This window comes from Orbicella faveolata, unplaced genomic scaffold (assembly GCF_042242905.1).
Source record: "Orbicella faveolata isolate gen_17 unplaced genomic scaffold, um_ofav_v1 contig_34, whole genome shotgun sequence".
Lineage (NCBI taxonomy): Eukaryota > Metazoa > Cnidaria > Anthozoa > Scleractinia > Merulinidae > Orbicella > Orbicella faveolata.
This window is the reverse complement of record NW_028301563.1, coordinates 22954781-22967144: the sequence shown is the minus strand read 5'-3', so window position 1 is coordinate 22967144 and position 12364 is coordinate 22954781. Positions and strand designations below refer to the sequence as shown.

At 39.3% G+C, this 12364-nt stretch overlaps 1 protein-coding gene across 1 annotated transcript; it reads right to left on the bottom strand.

Annotated features, from left to right (window-relative positions):
* Window positions 1–1375: 1375 nt before the first annotated feature.
* LOC110057161 (glutamate receptor 4-like) lies at window positions 1376–12087 on the bottom strand (the record flags this gene model as incomplete). Its single annotated transcript, XM_089272344.1, has 12 exons — window positions 1376–1721; window positions 3567–3717; window positions 4037–4207; window positions 4740–5102; window positions 5450–5810; window positions 6627–6824; window positions 7112–7231; window positions 7723–7827; window positions 8794–8919; window positions 9906–10028; window positions 11046–11251; window positions 11712–12087. Coding segments are annotated over 12 exons (2397 nt in total), but the record flags the coding sequence as incomplete, so codon positions are not given.
* Between the last annotated feature and the right edge of the window lie 277 nt (window positions 12088–12364).

Below are 12364 nucleotides of genomic sequence, written 5' to 3'. Positions count from 1 at the left end.
ATTCATAAGCGTCTTGCAGAAATTACAGTTGACATCTTTTCTTTACATCGTAGTTATGCTAAATAAGCAGCTTCATTCTCTTGTTGTCCTTTGGCAGATAGACTAGCTTGTAATGCACCCTTGACACATGGAAGCAGTTCATGGCATTCTTCAGCCATAAAGTTATAAGAAGCATTCCAAAAAGTAAAACAAACTAGGAGTATGCAAGAATGCTCATGATGAATAAAGATAAACAAGTGTCACAGCAATTATTATAGTGTAATTTCAATTTTTCTATCCTTTTACGAATTTCTGCATGATCAACTTCCTACTTATTAAGAATGTCGCCAGATTAGTCTTTTTAGTCAACAGAAGCTGCAGTGCAAGCGTACTGCGAAAGTTACCAATATCCCTCCCGTCTTTGTGACTATTCTTCAGATTGCACTTCTCAGTGAAAGTCAAGATGGAACAACTGAAATATGGTTAACATGTTTGTGCTACTAATTAAACTAGGAAATCGGTATAAGAATCATTCCTTGGGGAAGGGAGGGAACGTGTAAAGTGGAGTTTAAATCCACGTCAGCAGTTTCAATATAAAATATTTTGGCACATTATCACTAAATTTGGTCGACAAAATACGCACACACACTTTTTGCGCGTGTTTATGGCCAGAGACGGAGCTTCGTCAATAAATGATGATTATATGGAAAATCTTGCGGGAAACAGGGAGTAATCCCGAGAGGAAAAGTTAGCTCCATCTTGCCCGCTCGAGTAACCAATCACAGCACAAGATTCGCGGTTCGGTTCATCTTGCCCGGAGGTTACCTGCAATAAGCTACAATGGCATTTTAAAAAGATAATAACAATATTATGTGGCTAGCATGTAAACTTTACTTCAATTTTGAAAGAAAGATAACCTCGATCTGGGACAAATTAAAGCGTGACGTACCTAGAAGTAGAACGTACTCTCTATACTTACCGTACACTATTTCAGTGACACTCTATTGACTTCATGCGTTGTTTGCCTTTTCATAATTAAACATCAAGAAAAACCTCCGCCTCCTAAAGACTTGACAGTGACAAATATACAAACTCGGTACATCGTGTTAGCCTGGGATAAACCGCTACCCATATGTAAATGTTTTTTTTTTTTTTTTTTTTTTGTTCACATCAAATGTAAAAACGCTGGGTACGACCTGCAGGGGATTGAAATGGATCTACTTTACGCTATTTACCCGTGGTCTCTGCAAACTCTTTTAAAAAAGTTAACCGTTTAGAAAGCAAGAAGTACAGAAGATTGACGAGTTAGTAATCATCAATTTTGAGTGGAACTGTTTTCTTTCGTGCATTTTATAATGTAATATATGTACATGTAGTTAATGAGCCTTCATATATGAGTTTTAATAGCTTAGTGTTTAATCACTTTTTAGTGTTCGTACTTTTCCTTCACAATGTATTTTAACTTGGTTTCTAGCTCCTTCATGTACGGTCTACGTCTATAAATAAACTGTTAAATGATTCATTGAATGATTAATCGATCGATCATGTGATCGAACAGTTGATTAGTTGATTATATTGTCAGTGTCTACTTTAACCAAACGATCAATCTTTCCTACAAATCAGTCCTCAGCGACAGAAAATGTTGCTACGATGACAGTTCCGAGATCACAATGTCATGCTGGATTCCAGACCCCTCCGAGCGGCCTGCCTTCGCCAAACTTGTGACGTCACTTGAGGCCGAGCTGCACAACGAAAAAGTAAGAAACAAACGGTCTGTTATGTCTAAGGAAATAATAAAACAGAGATAAAAAACGAGCATATATTTAAAGCTTTTCTCTCTCGTAGCTAGGTTATTGAGCTGTGATTGATACTTGCAACTAAACTTTTAACAAAATTATCTTGTGATCAATGCATCATTTTCAAAAGCTGTAATGCGACAGTTATTTAATTGAATTTTTCCGAAGTGAAAGAACGCTTGATTGCAGTAATACTTGGGGAGGCCGAAAACAAACTCAATAATTTATATTGAAAATAACACCACTTTAAGCGATCGATATTTTACTTAAAAGTGAGGCATACAAATTTTCTTTTCTGTCCTTTCAGTTGTCTTATTCTCTTGTAAACTATTAGTTTTCCATTCATAGGTATAACATGCACTCCGAAGTACCCTTGTTGAAACAGATGCCGTTTATTAGCCTAGTTGATTTTAATTGATGGAACGCATTTATCATCAAACGTCTTTATGTTTTCTGTTTTATTAGGATTCTTTGAAGGATAAAAACCCTGATATTGAATCTGAGAGAGAAGTACAAATCGATGACAACAAAGTTCAAAATACAGCCATGTAGATTAACCACATAGGTTTCAATTGAGCATGGAAAGCAATCAGGCCATTACTTCGGTTTTCGTTTCAGTTTTACTACGGTTTGAGAGTGGCTGAGTAGTCTAATTGGTAAGAAACTGGTTTAAGGTTTTGGTTTTACGACACTCAACTGAAAACCGCTCTTTACTGGTGATAAAGTTGGTTTGGGTATTAAAGGGAAAATGAAGAGAAGTTGAAAGTAACATGCAATCAGTCAAAGAATGGGTATTTTGAGTGACCAGTTTAGTGATCTGTCTCTGTACGTGCAGCAGCTTTTGGCGTGCTCCATAAAATTGAATATTTTACTAAGCCCTGAGTAAAGGGGTTATCACAGACTTTAATTTGTGAAAGGAGAATGACTGAGCCGAAGGTTTTATTCTGCCGGGACACACACGCGAGTTATGTACTCGCGTCCGATTAGTTTCATTAACATAAGAATTGCGAGATGCATGGGCGTCGATAGCCGGAGTACAGAACGAATTCTTGTAGGATATGTCACCTGCACCGTAACGTCTTCGTGTCTGAACGTGTCTTTCCTATAAGCTGGTGGCTTATGGGAAATTTTCCATAAGCCATCAGCTTTCTCCATGATTGAAATAGATATTAAATCGACCTAGTTACCGTAACGATTCGATCCTCCCCATCCCCCCCCCCCCTTCCTTTCCTCCAACAAACGTCCGTCCAAGCTATTCCGATAACAACTCTTTGAAATACACTCTCGTCTTTCAATGTCAGTGCCCGGAGTTTAGTTTAATTTTGTGCTGGGAAATCGAACACAAGCTTATATTTCCCCCATTCGGTCCTATTTACATTATTACATATCTTAACACTATAATAAGAAAAACGGTGGGAGGGCTGGCCGCCTGAAATAGCTAGAGATAACGTAGCCGGCACGTAATCGAATTGGTTTGGTAATTTACTGATTTTCGTTGATCAGCTGATCGACACACACGAGTTTAATTCCCCGCTCGAAGCTAAGATGTCTGTCCGCACAAGTGTACTCCTCGTGAATAGGCCTAGGCTTTCTTCGCTGTTTTCTACAAGGAACTCTTTCCTATTCAATAGTCACGTTGAGCTACGTTGTCTTCCAAAATGTTTTCATGGGAAGTCTTTATTATGAACGTGATTCAAGTGCGATATTGCCTTTCCTAACTTTTGATCGCGTAGAAGGTGACAATGATCACCTACAAAACGGTAATATCAGTTCAAGAAAATGTTAACAAACCTTGCAGGTACACCTTTGCTATTTATCTTTCGTTCTTTGCTTTTCCACATGAACTCTGCAATCAACGCCAGTAATGCGACTATAACCCCAACACCCAGTACAGCGTACACTCCCAGCATGCTCATCAGATCAATACGCTTTGGATACAACACTGAAAAGTTAACAAAAGATCTGGTTAGGTTTCCTGACAATATCTTTCGAACAAACGTTTCAATACAAATTTCTGAATAGAGGAGAGGTAAAATGGTAATTGAAAATGTAGGTATGACACCACAATACTGTATTACAAGGCCTCGAAACTTTCTATGCCTTACGAACGACTAAGTATCCACGACCTGATCAACAGTTAAAGATTCGAGAGAATGCATAAACAAGAAACTAAATGTATTTTGACTTAAAACACTGAATATTATTGTGGTGTATTTGATTACCATAGGCAACGACTCATTCCTATAAAACTGTTTTCTTACTTGTCGCTTGCTCCTGGGGACACCCAGTTTTGGTTTTCCACCATTTCCTCTCCACGTTTTCAAGAAATCTATTCTCGTGTAGACGTAAAATAGCTAGTGTGAAGTCAGTGGTGTGTGGATCATTGTCTTGTAAAGCGAGTGCAAGTCCTTTAGCTGTGGTTAAACCTGAAACTGCAATATAGTAATAGAAAGTCGTCATATACATGAGTTTGGATAGCGGTTCTGAGCTCGAGCCTATCAGGCCGGCGTTTATCTCCAGTTTTTGTGGCATAAAGAAACTGGGAGTATTTCTACTCCCCCGTGGATGAGATTCTGGTCCATCTCAGGGCTACCACGGTACCTTGGTAGGTGGAGGCCATGTAACCGTAAAGTTGCCCAAGAACAAATCATAATGACCTGGCCAGAGCCCGATCCCGCGCCGCCAGCACCCGCTCCACCCAGAGTCCAGTACACTAACTATTGGGCCACGTGTCCTCCCTAAGTGTGGCTATGATGAGGCCGCTGCAGTCTTATATATCAGAGGAGCTAGATACCGATTTAATTTCTTGGCATGTGGAACCTCCAATCGGGAAATCAACAAAAAACAATTCAGTAAAAAATTGGAAAGTATGAATCTGTGAAAGGAACCAAACACAGGTTAAACTGGATATTCTCACTGACATACGTCTCATACGACAAAAAAGACCATGGATTCAGTATTTACCTACGGTGAGATCGCAGGGTGGCTGATTGGCCACATGTCTGAGAATTGGCCCGTCATCAATAAACACAAACTCATCTCTCTCTCGCACCCAACGACTGCCTTCAGATGTACTTTGAACTATGGTGTTTTCCGCTTCTATCCTTTGCCAAATCTTCCTGTGAGTTTCATATTGACTTGTCTTGAAAGCTTCATGGACACTTGACGAGTCGTACATTCCGACTTGATAAGAGGACTCGACAATATCCTCAAGGTTATTGATGGGACTCACGGTGTTCTTTACAGAGAAAAAAGCGGCCAGATTTGCAGTGTATGTTGAAACCCAGATTAGAATGCAGAACCAGTAGCAACCAGCGAGGATTCGACCTAAAATATATTAAGCTAATTAGAAAGGTATTAACAGAGCTGTTGGTTTGCTTCTAAGCAGCTGGTAACTGGTGGTTACATGTACATGTTATTCCAAGTTAAGTGCGTTATTTTGGTGTTACAAAAACTGTATGCTGTGCTTTTTGTGCGGTAACTTCAAAATACCACGACCCAAAAGTCGTCGGTGTAAAAAGATTCTTCCGTTTCCTTCCATATTTATAGTCAATCAAGGACTTAAAATCCCGCCTTGTTGTGCTGGGATTGATAGAGCGGATCACTCACGACCGAGTCAAGGACATTTATACCAATATAACACTATGTTTACCCACCACGGAATGTGTTCATACCTGGCAAATTTCTAGGCGTATTATTGGTTCCTTGTTGCAGTAGAGAAGCCAATGCAAACCACACGCCGTTGAAAAAACTAAATTCCTCCGATGTTGCTTTGTCGGTATCATCTTTGTATCGATAGGGGCTGAAGTAGTTTATCGTGAACAAGGTAATAGAAATGACCATTAAGCTGGTTAGAATAGCAAACCAAACGTAAGTTTCAAATGGAGTCAAAAACTGGAGATAATCAATTTTCGCTGTTGAAGATGTCTTCTTTAGTAACATCTCTTCAGTGTAGTACATGTAAGGGACGCTGAAGTCCACCACTTTATCTCGACGTTCAGTTATGGTGAGAGCCGCAACAGCGATGTCAGCACGCTTTTAATAAAAGTGAAAGTAAAACGTAAGTAAGTAAAGCATGCTCGGCTGTTTGATACGTAATTGAACTGCGCGTGGCGATAACGTAGGTGTCCTATAACTCAAATTGGACACCAGCGCGCCATTCGCACGTTCATTATGTCCACTTTAATTATATGTTGTTTCTTGAAGTTTTGTCTGCCTATGCAAATGTTTTTGATGGACGGTCCCATTCAGTAAATTAAGCTAAAGAAAGGTCCCTGCAGACTTACTTATCTCGGACTTTGTTTTTTTCCGGACAATTGATTTGACCTCGTCAGGAAATCCAGTGAGAAAAAGAATCACGTACGCACATGCAGTTTCAAATTGGGATCGGGCTGCTCACGCGGACAAATTTTAATTTACTAGCCCCTGAATTGTACTACTCGTGGTACAATAACTATTACAAATCTACTATGGCATGATAGTGTCCTATTTTAAAAACGGGAAATTGTAATCGATCACCTGTATTGTATTGGTACTGAGTGATGATACTGACGGATTTAATCATTACATACAAAGGTGTAGCCATATCGCTTGGCACTATCGAAGCAATGCTCGACCGAACTATCATAAACCGAGAGAAACACTTGTAAAATAAAAGTAGCTGTGAGGATATTTCAATAAATATGGGCGATCATCTAGAATGCTCCTAGGAAATTTTGTTTCTCATGTTCAATCAGAACGTTTGAAATGATGAAAAAAATGTGACCAAAGTTCGGAAAACCTTGACAGACAACATTATTAGCCGGTCAGCGGGCACCCAGGTTATAGTACTGAGAGAACTTGTTTGCAAACCTTGTTTACTAACTCGCCAATCATTCCATTCCAGGTTCCATTCTCCTTTTCAGCGCCGTACAACCCGTCCGGGGAGTGATAGATCTCATACGTAAACTTGAGATTTCTTGCCAGTTCATTCAGCAGATCGATACAGTATCCTTCATACCAAGCTGCACCGTCTTGCTCTTCCTTTTTTCTGATTACAAATGGTGCCGTCTGTTTTAGTGTCGTGAAAAAGAAGACAATAAGATTCTTCTGATACACACTTGCTTTTTTTGAATAAGCATAATAGCAACATGTGTTTTTTTTAATTAACGAAACCGATCGCTTTCGTATGACCTGCTGAAAACTAGGCCCTCTGTGCCTTTACATTAGAAATAGCTTCATGTTAGATCCAACTAGTTGAGGGACAAAAATTAAAGCCTAAATATGAATTAAACTTGTAAATAAGGATGAGTGCAAGGGTCTTACAGAGTCAACACATGTGTAGCTAACCATAATACCTCGGTAACGACAGCTCTGAGCTTTCGTCCCTCCAGGCTTCCTCCAATAAGTGTCTTGTCACTGTTACTTAGGATATTCCCAAACAGGACGGCACGTTTACTGGAACTCCATATACCCATCTACGTATACATGTATAAAAGCACAGTCCATGTCATAGTCTAGTCCATGAGCATATTGAAATCCATCAATAAGACCATTCTCAAGCGAGGATGAAAGCAATATCAGCTCAGAAAACCTCCGACAGAAACACTCTATTGTTCGTAAGAACAAGGAAAACTATTTTCTTAATTGTCAATGATTTGTCCTCAGTAAAGAGATTAAATTAATAAGCATTTGATCTCTGGTTCACGATTCAGCCGTCCGTTGTCTGTATCATAGAGGGTCCGTATAAAGAGGATTTTGTTCATACAAGGAAAGAATATCTTGGCATTTTGCCGAGTTGAAGTGAATTGTTTGTAACAGAGAGGTGTTTGTACGCAGAGGTTCGACTAATTCAAAATCATCTAGGTCACGCGCACATTATATTCTGGACTGATAAATGTAATCTATGGTAGCATAATTTTTGAAAAACTACCTCATGAACATAAGAATTTAAGAAATCATTACTTACTTTTTGAAAGGAATTGTTTCGGAGATTCAAAATATCCAGTTCAATTCCTTTTCGCTTGCCATACTCGTTAAAGTGAATAGGCCCTGTTGAACCATTAAGCTTGGCCTGTGAACAAATCAATGTTTTCATGTAATGCAATTTTTATGGCTGTTGTGAATGCAAATGAGCCCTCTGATTATATTTTGCACAATTTATCTTTAGTATTATTAATTGCTCGCATGTATGTGAACCTCTTATTGAGGTAGATTAAAACACTTAGGGTTTTTTAAACACTTGTATAAGAGTAGTTATAGATTTCTGTTCTGGCCAGTCTTTTTTCGTATTTAATTTTTCTGGAAATTCTGCTTTGGAATGGTAGTTATACATTGCCCGAAATTCTCCAAGGAATTCAACAATTAATCCCCTCCCTCTGGTCCCCTTCCAGTTATGTGCTTTCTCGTCTCGGACTTCGCGTTCCATGGACTCGTTCAGTCACTCGGATTTCTGCCCTCCCCCTCCTCCCCACTGCCCCCAATAAAGAGTTCCAAACAAGAGGCTGCCTGTGTGGTTACTGTCTTCAACCTTCTGGGACATGACAGTGCGTCATTATGAGACATTTGTGTTAATGATGCTTGCGACTTCCAACAACTTACCTGAAAGCAATAATACACTCAGGCCCAGACCATAGAAAAAAAGAATATCATGGTTATTTTTTCAACTGGTTTTATGCAAGCAGGGTTTACAAAATGCTTTTTTTGCTCCAAATGAGCAACAGAATTTGATTTGTTCTTTACTCCTCGAGGCCTGGGAATCGTGCCAAGTGAAGTAAAAAAGTTGATGAGTACAAAACCGAAGATAGGAGAGTGGAGGGTAAAAAGAGTCACATTCGCTACACTTTTTACATCCACTATTTATACTCTCGTTCTGGGGAACGAAAAAACGTGTACACCCAGGTGACATTTTATTCACACTGTTTTCATAAATAAAGAGATACAGTGTATAAATTCCATTGATGCAACTCAATAACACTTACACTGTAAGAGGTGTATTTACAGACCAAGGCCCTGAGTATTGAGTATCAATAGTACTTACCTTTCTCATACAGATTAACATTTTGACACCAGTATCCAATGTGGTCCTGTTCATTGATAAACAGGGTTCCATATTGACTGCATGGTTGATAACTTGGACCGAATCGTAGGCTAGTGGTAGGAGATCCTAAGGAAATTATCAACATGTTTGCTATCTGATCTATGGGCTGCTTTATATTTGACTAACACACTTCTGTTTGTTCGGTTATTTTTTTGTCATTTCTTCGTATCCACCCATAACTCGAACTCCCGATAACTCGGACTTGAAATCCCCTGACGGTTCGAGTTACCGGGAGTCAAACGTACTGTCACTGCACTGCAGTAGTATCTCTGTGTTGCTACAGTTTCATCGGGATCCGGAGGGGGAAGTTTATTCAAACCCCAAGCCATTTAAAAATAACTCCTTTAATAATATAAAATGATTCCAAACCCGGAACCCGGACGTGAGATGACAGAATTGTATGAACTCGCGCAGCTGTGATACCGCTCGGCGATCTCTGAGATTCCATGGGCTGTGAGCAAAAATAGTACAGTCTCCGTGCGATTTTCGCTGAAAAGTAAAGGTCAGTTTCTACGTACTTCATTGATTAAAAAAAACACAGTGAAGAATTCTGCTACTTGAGTTTTTAAGATTGGAGACTGGATAAGTTATCAAGACAACCCTGGTGTTATAAGCGATCAGTTATTCGAAGCTAAAGCTTCAATTAGCAATTTAATTGCTAATTTGATATTTAATAGGAAGGATCTGATATACACACAGTGAAATGTCGATTTGTTGAGTCCTCGATTTCTCGAAATTACGATGACTCAAACCAAATATATTTCATGTACCCTTGATCTTTAGTCTCACTCGGATGTAGACTGCTCACAGCCTCTCTTTTTCTCAGCTGGCGTCCATTTCTCGCGATTCCTCCGCATGCTCAACGATCGAAACAAAAAAAAAGAAAATAGAGGGCTGTGAACAGTCTAACTCGGATGTTCGAAAAATCCAGCGTCCACTGTGCTCATTAGTTGCAAGTTACACAATTCTAATACAATTTTTTTCATTCTTATTTCTTTTTAAATTCCAAAACGATAGTACAAGATGTATATCAATGGATAGAAGCCGCCTACCTTGTTGACATTCTTGGAATGGTTTACTGCCTTTTCTAGCCCAATGGAAGCTGAGCCCCGGATATATAGAATCGTGAGAGCTAAAACGATATTTTTCCGGTGGCATTTTATGTCTAATGGTACCTGCGACGAAAGAGTGGTAAAAATCTGAACCAAAACCATCAAAACAAAAACAAAATAAACGAGGCTTGTGTATCTATGGACCTCTTTACCTATGTTAGACAAAGGTAATGTCTGCATACGAGCCAACTGGCCCACCAGGCCGGCTCTTATCCCGGTCTCTGTAGCATAAAGCGGCAAGGGGTATTTCCACTCCCCCTGGATGGGATGCTAGTCCATAGCAGAGTTACCCCCAGCATTAAGTCTGCCGGTACCCATTTGTACACCTGGGTGGAGAGAGGCACTGTGAGAGTAAAGTGTCTTGCCCAAGAACACAAAGCAGAGTCCCCGGCCGGGGCCCGAACGCGGACCGCTCGATCCGGAGACAAGCGCACTAACCGTGAGGCCACCGCGCCTCCCACCTATGCTACGAAATATCAAAAAATCACCTCTATAGTTGAATTTATCATGCCGAATTTAGTAAATCCGCGAAGTTTCATGAGAACCCATTGCAAGCTCAAAAATACGGGACCCCAAATTTACAATTTAAAAATTGACAACTTAGGGGTGCCATATTTTTAGGATTTTGCAACGGATTCTAATGTAACTTCACATATTTAGAACGATAAATCGAGTAGTGCGGTTGATTTTTTGTTTGAATGAAAAAGCTGAAAAGCGTGACATCTGTAAAAAGGCCATTGACTTTGAGCGAATATTCGACGCTTGTAATTAAGTAAACTTGCTGCTAATATTGCTATGAGATCTCCTATTTTTTACACTTAGAACACATGGTCAGTGTCAGTATGATCTGGTCCTTGTGAATGAATAAAATTTAATGAGAAGTTTGTCATGTGATCATACCTGGGACTGGATTATCCATTTATAGACACGTTTGTGATGGCAGGATTTCTATTGTAAATGAAGGTTTAAAAAAAGTTAACAGAATAACTTGCTTGATCATATTGTCGCTTACTCTTCTTGTAGATTCGGATGAAAACGCAGAGATGTCGAAAGAGTAAATGCTAAACAACATGACATTACCTGTTGCAGCATAAGTTCAATGTTTTCTGTTTTTGTGTAAAGCAGAATAACTTCAGCTTCAATCTCATCTATTTCCTCCATTGTTTTCTTTGCTAGCAATACTGGATCGTCATTCGTGTCCAGCTCACTAAGCGGAACTAAGTTCAAGGTGTGCTTTGACGTTTGGGTTATGACCTTGAAATATACAACTTCATGCCAATTGCTCTCTAAAAGAAATCAAACACAAAACAGATGTTTAGGGTGTTTTTCATTGTCCTGCATCTGTATTCGAGTCCAGTCTAGAATATTCCGTAATACGCACTCTAAACAAGCAGAACTGAATGTCCGTATCATAGATGTAGAAATATATGAATTTTGGTTTCTCTGGAAGCAAGTAAACTGTTCATAATACAGGGCTACCCATTTCGTAAAGGTGCAATTTATATGAATTCTCCTTTTATCTGTGAACAAGTGAACTGTTCGTAATGTAGAGGTATTTCCATATCAAAGAGGTGTAAATTACACGAATTTTAGCTTCCCTTGTTGCAAGTGAGCTGTTCGTAATACAGAGATGTGGTATTATGGAGGTGTCCTCGTACGGCAGGGCTCGACTTTATGAGAAATATCCTTTATTCGATACACAAAGAAAGGTGGAAGATAGTACTCAAGTTCGCAGTGAACGCACACTGATAAAGTGCGAAATAACGCTCATAATCAGGGAATCAGCCTCAAATATCCTTAAGAGACTATAAAGAGTGAATTCCAAGTAAGAAACGTCTAAGTAATAACTGTTTTTTTTTTTACCATCAAATACAACTGCTATGTTTGTCCATTCAAACGTGTTGAGTATGTCAAGTGTAGCATGTGCGAAGTCTCTGAAGTCCGGTGACATGTGGATCGCTTTTTCACATTGGTCAGAGGGTCTATTGTCTCCATGGAAACGGATAAGAGGTATACCAGCTACAGAAGAAAGTGCGCATGCGGACGATTTCGTGTCGCTTCCCTCGATTAGTGCAACGACGTTATTATCACGGATGGCGGAGGCTGCAATAACAATTATTTGAAAGTTATTGGTTTATAAAAAATATAACGATAAGTCTAATAAATTAATATAATTACATTACATATGTTTGTTTCCACCATCCATCTGTAATCAAACAGCGAAGCCATAAGAAAAAGGAGCCCGAATTGAATTACCAGTAAAACGTGATTTCGGCACGAAAACAACCTAAGTTGAGTACATACATACATCCATCCATACATCCATAAATGACTTCATTTCATCTCAAATTCAGAGAGTATTGTATTTGGTTCCCTACCTTGTTTAAAGAGGTTCGAAT